Genomic DNA, 7,624 nt, shown 5'->3' on the forward strand with positions numbered 1-7,624 from the left:
TATTTAAATTTTCTGTCTGAAAGCACTGTGTAAAGTAAATCTCCCTTGACTTGTTACTGTCAGTTGCCAATCTCATTATTTTAAGCTCAGACTGCTGGACTCCTGCTGTGGTATGATGAGTGCTAGGAGAGATATTAGGAAAATAAAAGGAAGAGTACAAAAGTCAGCAGGAATCCCAATTCGAGAAGCGTTCAGAGAAACTCCATCTGGTCTCTGCAGCCGCAGCTTCAAATCCTGATAGTAGGATTATAGCACCTCTCTGTGGCCTCTTGTTGAGCTTCAACTTTTATTATGAAATGAAAATATTGGATCTTTTCCTTCCTTTCTTTGGGAAATAATATGCATCTTTTAAATCCAGAGGGAAGACTCCTATTCTATCTCAATTTGAGTAATGATTTTTTTTTACAAATAAATGAAGGAATAAATGTGACGTAGCAAAGTGAGGGAAGAAGATAGTGAGTGTTGTGTTGTTGTATAACTTACTATCATTGGTTAACTGCGCACATTAATGAAAGCAGGGAATAAATTTGCGGGTATTTTTTCAGGAGGCAATAAATGTGTTTTTATCATTATCTGATGTTTATCTACCTGTACTTTTTCCTTTAGCTGTCTACACTGTCTGGCATCTGCTGTGGAAAAGAGTATTCAGGTTGTGTGATGAAGCCTTTAGTAACAGCCTTATATAGGACTGATAGAAATATGTATATTCAGGAAATGACCAAATGTACACTGGAATGTGAATATGAAAAGAGTGGTTTCATGACAAAATCTCTAATGCTAACCATCATGCTCTAACTACCATCAATAACCTTGCTTTAAGGCAGCTTAAATTATTATGATCGGAAAGAAGTTAGGTGGCACAATTTGTTGGGAACAGAAGAACAACTTTGATTCTTGACATCATGGCCAGGGAGGTTCAGTACCTCCACTAGATTGAAACAGAACACTCCTAATAGGTCCAGCTTGAACCAGTGGATTTTTGAAGATTATGCTGTGTAATTCTAATGCTGCAACTCAAACTGAAAGTCTTTCAATAACTATTCCACATTAGGCCACCTCAACTGAATTCTGAAATAGATTTGACATTTTATATTCAGCTACAGATTTTTGAAAAATTACATGTGTCTCGCTTCATGTGACATATCATAAGTATAGCTTACCACCACAATGGCTGAATCCACTCAACACTGGTTAGTTAGACATCATTAAATCTGACTTCACTCCTGACACCTAAGAAATGGACAAACATTTGCCATTTCAATCTGTCTGTAGTAACAACCTATAGCCCCTCCAAGGACATTTCAATAACATCTTTGATCTCATATATCCAAGTTATTCATTGCCTGTCCCTCCTACCCTTAATCTTGTCAAACATAATATTTTTTCCCTAAACCATTATGTGCTCAAAGTATGTGACTTTCTGCTTGCTTCAGGAGAGCAGTCAGTCCCGATTTGGTCTCCAACTAATTGATTAGTTCACCTTGCTGTCCATGGTATTCTTAAAAACTGTCTCCAGATCCTTAATTCAAGAACTTCTATCCCTTTTCTCATTCTTATTACCCAGTTTTCCTATAGCTACCACTGCCTGAGCTATACTGAACTTGTTGTCAGTGAAATATACTTCATGTTCTTGTCTTAAGTTTGTTATTGCCTTCTTTCTTAGGACTGATCTCCTCTTTAATTCTCTAATACACTTCCAACTTTATTCTTGAACTCAAAGAAATAAAACTTTCTACAACCATTATTTCTTTACCATCATCTCTAGATCACTAAACATGCAGGTTGATATGAAGTTGTTTTTTTTTTCATTTTTAGTTTCCAGTTTCATAATGAGTTCACAGATAAAAGTGGTATTATCTGCATGCTATCTCAGGTTGTTAATAGAATTTTGATTTCAGCATTTCTTTCAATCATATCATTTTTATAATGTTTACCATATAAGTCACATAAGTACAGAAAGTGCCACCATGTCCCACTTCCTTTTCTATTGCTATTTTAGATGCCTCATATTTTATATTTCATAAGTTTAACACTATTGGAATGAATATATTTTTTCTGATCTTATGCCAATCTATAATCAGAACAAGATTTGAATTCTAAACTACTCAGTTGTTACAGACACTTTTTATCCATTCTACAGAAGAATCCATATAACATACTAAGACATAAACTAAAAATTGTGATTATTCAGCAAAAAAATGTGAAGTAGGTCACTGTGAAGTGATGAAATTGGGAAATAACCTCTAGAAAGGGTTTATTTGAATTTTTTAAAATAGTTTCTAAGAATGCCCTAGGGAAGCATGTCAAAATACAAGGAATATATTAAGTACAGGAGGTCTATTATATTTTGTTCACTCTGGTTCTTCAAACAATGAAAACTCCAGAGGTACAAACATTTCACCCAGGGGTTAATTTCCTAGAATTGAGTTGCTGGAAGTTTATGTTATTTAATACTATATCATTTATTTATTTATAAGCCTTTGGTGTTGTACATGCCCATGGAGCTTTGTGGCGGGAAAAAGGTTTGATTACAGAAAAAGCTAAACAGATTAAATATGGAGAAGAAATATTGCAGAATTTGGATGCCATTTGGAAGCTAAGAATGATTTACTAGTAGGATGCAGGCAGATGGGTCTCTTTGGACTTGAGGGAAGCTAAACCTTCTGGAAGAAGGATCTCCAAAATCAAATCTGTGAGAAGCCAGTGGTTGATTTGTAGGTTGTAGTCACATTAACACAGTGTCTGTTGCTTCAGACCCTTCCATCTCCACATTTTGTTCCATGATCAACCATTTCATAATCTAGATCATTTGAATATTTGTATTGGCATGGAAAAGTATTAAGTTCGCAGAATAACCTCCCACACTTTACATCCTCTCATGCACATGAAATCTTTACATCATTTTCCTTTCTGCACTAGAAAACACTTTGGCTGGTCTCGTTAATATCAAAACATGCATCTTGAGCCACAGTTGCACCTGACCCCCCAGAGAGCAATACATTGGTGATACACGATGGGGCACTGCCATCTGCACTTGTAGCAGTAACCGAAGTTGTGTAGGCATTCGTATGGAAGAAATCTGTAGGACACTCAGCAGATTGGCCAGTGCAGTGTTCAGGCAAGTCACACTCACTCCTTGCTGCCTGGCATTCTGTTTCTGTTCCCCTAAATCTGCATTGTTCACAACACTCTCCAGATTGACACTCTACCCATGAGTGTAGTTTACACGATGCAGCATTGCAGCACGGATTTCGACAATTTCTAGGAGAGACACAGTCACATTCTTCTCCCACCTCCAAAAGTTCATTTCCACAAACTGCAGGGGAAACAATATCTGTGCTCAAGGGTTCATTAAGAATGCATTGTGCGGTATGATTAATAAGATACCTCCTATGTTCAGCCTTACTACAATTGCTGAACCAATTGGAAAGTTGATCGCTTAGCACAGAATCCATAATGCATGAGTTAGCACCACAAGTACAGGAATTTCCATCATGATTAATGCCCAGATGATGACCCATCTCATGGGCCATTGTAATTGCAACCATAAAATTTATTGCACTATGATCCTGAACAATTCCTGCAGAAAGCTTTGGGTGGCACATGCTGCTCACATTAGCTAATCCTATAGTTCATCCACTGTGAGTAACTGAGCATTACCATGCCTTCTGCAATTCAGCAAGACTGTCTCTCTCCATTCTCCAAATAAGTCCAAAGTAACAGTTGCTGTTGACTGCATATTAATCAAATCTGTGTTAGACCAAATTTCTAGGCCGGTCAATGCTACACAAATATTCAACGATAGATAAATCTCATTTAAAGTGTTGACAATTTCATATACCCAGCTGTTCATCTCTACCCCTAGCCAACCCAGTGAGGCCCTTGATGTGATGTCCCGGTGCCTGGAGGCGGTGCGGGTCTGGATGGGAAGGAACAGGCTCAGGCTTAACCCCTCCAAGAACGAGTGGTTGTGGATACCGGCATCTCGTATGGTTCAACAGGTTCCATCTCTTTTGATGGGGGGAGGCACTGCCCCCCTCAGAAAGGGCCCGCAACTTGGGTGTCCTCCTGGATTCACGGCTTAATTTGGAAGATCATCTAACGACCGTGACCAGGGGGGCCTTTGCACAGGTTCACCTCGTGCGCCAGTTGTGCCCCTTTCTGGACCGAGATGCCCTATGCACGGTTACCCATGCCCTCATCACTTCTCGCCTGGATTACTGCAATGCTCTTTACATGGGGCTGCCCTTGAAGTGCACCCGGAGGCTTCAGCTGGTGCAAAATGCAGCCATGCGGGTGCTTATGGGAGTATCTCGATACTCCCATGTTACACCACTCCTCCGCAAGCTGCATTGTCTTCCAGTTACCCTCCGGGTGCGATTCAAGGTGCTGGTAATAACCTTTAAAGCCCTACATGGCTTAGGCCCGGGGTACGTGCGAGACCACCTGCTGCCATTATCAACCTCCCATTGCCCGGTTCGCTCCCACAGAGTCAGCCTCTTCAGGGTGCCGTCGGCCAGGCAATGCCGTCTGGTGACCCCCAGGGGGAGAGCCTTCTCTGTGGGTGTATCAACCCTCTGGAATGAACTGCCTCCGGAGCTGCGGACAGCCCCTGACCTTCGTTCTTTCCGCCGTGACCTTAAATTTTTGTTGTGAGCCACCCTGAGTCCTTAGGGAGAAGGGCAGCATATAAATTTAATAAATCTAATCTAATCTTATAGCAGTTTAACTGTTGTTGTATTTCCTGACCATTTCATGGTCTGCAATTACAACAAGCTCAACGTATTTTTGGGCATCCAAGTATGTTTGTTGTTCAGGAGTTACAATTAACTGAGAGGCCTTTTTGATGGGCTCAACTGATTCCCAGGTAGTCTGAGTTACCCCACACATTTTTGGGGTCTCATCCTCTTTTTCTATATTTTCATATATGTAGACTACATGGGCTTCACTGTCAGAAAGCTTCAACGGTTCAATAAAATATGTCTCCCCTTGAAGCTTGAAATGTCCTATCAAACCATTGCATGCACTGATGCTTGCACTTGAGTCAGCATCATTCTGGATGCATCCATGATAATAGCAATGATCCTCAACTGGAGGGTTTGTTGTAATTTCTCTGTCATCAGGGGACTAATGAGTCTCACTGTAATCTTCTGAAAAAAGTCCTTTATTTTTTTCCAGGTGAAGGACCACTGGCTCTCCATTCACTTTAAATTCATATTGCATGATGTCTTCATACTTTTGCTCAGGCTGCTGAACCGCTCCTTTGGGCAATGCAGTGACTTTTTGTGGATACACTACTTCATAATCATTAACGTTTCCAGATTCCAGGATTATAGAGCTCCCTTGATATGGAAAAACTGCTAAGCATATAGTTACCAAGAGAACTTTGATCATTTTGGAGGCTGGATTTGATTTGAAGACAGGCAATCTCTTTCTGCTTTTAAGCCAACTTGAACTCTTCTCCTGTTGACTTGTAGAGGATCAGTGTGATTAAGGCCTCTAAATTGATACCACCTGGCTACATTCCATGACTTGATGTTTAAAGTGTTTTTCTTGCACTGGCCTTCATATAGTCAGTTCAAGTTCTCCATAGGGGCATTTGTTGGAGGACAGTTATAATAATTGTTGTTTGATGCATTAGATTGAGTAGTTGTTGTCAATGCTTCTTTTAAACCATCCAGTCTCTGTGTATTATTGCTCATGGTCTGAGAATACATTGTATTCTCTATCAACATTTCTTCTGGCACACCCTCAGCAGACTGTGGGTAACTCTGTTTGTGGATCAATTCTCTGTTTTCTCAAGGTCAATTCAGTTGCCCCTGCTTCAAACTTATCAGTATGAGGTCTGTTGCCGCTTGAATTTAAAGCAATAGTTCCCTTATGGAGAGACTGAACCAGGAGTGGGCACAGGTTCCCTGAGTGGAAGACACATATTGGAAATATTGAAAAACTGCTCAGGAAGTGCTTCATTCTAAAAAGCATTGAGGGAATTATGGACTGCTTGAAGGATAACAAAATTCGCATACATTGCCTTCTTGCTGGCAACTACTCTGCATATAATAAATCAATCTGAGTTTACTCACAGTGGAGCAGCTGGCTCAGAGACTGCCTAACAGCTTTTCTATCACTCCAATGTCCTCTATTCCTTCTGTTGTCATAGATTTGCAAGGTAACCTGGTTGGTCTGTAAACTGAGGTTATAATGGTCACCTCTAGAACTATCTGAATGAGTGTTGTTTTCTTTGTGGATATTCTTTCCTCTCTCATTTATAGAAGGGAGAGAGGGAACTATTCTAGTTTCAATTTCTGCATTATCCATCCCATTTCTATCGTTATGTCTCCTCATGGGTTCTTCTGCAATGTTTGTTTGACTGCTGATAAACTTTGCAAAAGACTCAAGCAGTCAACCTTATTTGTGACAATTGATAAAAGTTCATAGATTGAATTTACAGTTTGAGCTGTGAGCAAACATTGTCTGGACAGGAGATCTGTTTCATTCTCCCTTACTAAGTTTGTTACTATCCCATCCTTTGCAGGAAAAGAGGGTGCTGAATTCTATATGCTGTTAGCTTTCAAGTTCAGTTTGAAAATCCCATTCTAATGAGTCACATACAGATGAGTTACTTACTGGAGCAGACTGTCTATTTGCAGCAAAATCTTCCATTTTCTGCTACTTCAGTGGCTTGGAAGAACTCTGTGCTGCTGAGTGAACATGCTGTCTCTTTCTCCTTTTCCCCATTCTTGGTAATCCTGGCTTGTAGAGTTGTTAAAATGTAGGTAAAACAATGGTAGCCTCTCCAGTATATATCCTTTATAAAAAGTCTTTGACTATTATAAAAAGTCAAACAAGGGTTAAAACAGATTTAAAAATAGGTTAAAATGGGTTAAAAATAGGTTAAAAATGGGCTAACAGTCGGTTAAAATGCAGTGTTGAAAAGGGTTAAAAAGTTAAAATAAAAAGAAAAGGAAAAAAAAAGTTTTTACTTTTGGAGGAGCTCTTTACAGCCTTTTCTCCACTGTGTTTTTTAAAGAAACTGTAGCTGGTTTGGGGGTATTGGATTTATTGTATTGTAAGCCACCCAGAGTTATTTTGGATAGCGAGATGGGTGGCATATAGTTAATAATGTTGGAGACTGGCCAAGCCAGAGGGAGGAGTCAAATGGGGAAATAGTCTGGAATCCCTATGTAGTCACAAGAGGACAATGTCTATTCTCCCCTTTAATGCCACTGAATCTTATCTAATCTTACCCAGGTTCAAACTGTCAATCTGAGAAGATTCCTATCCACAGGCTTCAGCAATAAAACAGCTAGTCAAATTTTTCACATGTGGATCTGGTTGTTTGCACCTAACAAATAAATAAACAAAACAACAGAGTGTACACTAGAACATTTTACAAAAAGAGAATACAGGTGGGACAAAAGGGTGTCCATTCAAATATTTCTTGTGAGTTATTTATTTTTGTAGCACAATGAGCTATCTGCAATGCTAACCTTTTTTCAACCAGTTTAGGTTACTATTGCTCATAGATCATAGTTTTGATCAGGATAAAATTGTCCTTACTGTGATAATTATTGTGATTTAAAGCAGCCCACCCCAACCTGATACCTGTATTCCTGGTTGCAAA

At 39.5% G+C, this 7,624-nt stretch overlaps 1 protein-coding gene across 1 annotated transcript; it reads right to left on the reverse strand.

The window, feature by feature from the left end:
- Positions 1-2,915: 2,915 nt before the first annotated feature.
- LOC310632448 (zinc metalloproteinase-disintegrin-like HF3) lies at positions 2,916-5,467 on the reverse strand (the record flags this gene model as incomplete). Its single annotated transcript, XM_083349669.1, is given in 3 exon segments — positions 2,916-3,625; positions 4,731-5,127; positions 5,131-5,467. Coding segments are annotated over 3 exon segments (1,371 nt in total). The 5' UTR covers positions 5,395-5,467.
- Positions 5,468-7,624: the final 2,157 nt, after the last annotated feature.

The sequence above is a fragment of the Vipera ursinii genome (genome assembly GCF_947247035.1).
Source record: "Vipera ursinii genome assembly, chromosome: 1".
In the NCBI taxonomy this organism is placed as follows: domain Eukaryota; kingdom Metazoa; phylum Chordata; class Lepidosauria; order Squamata; family Viperidae; genus Vipera; species Vipera ursinii.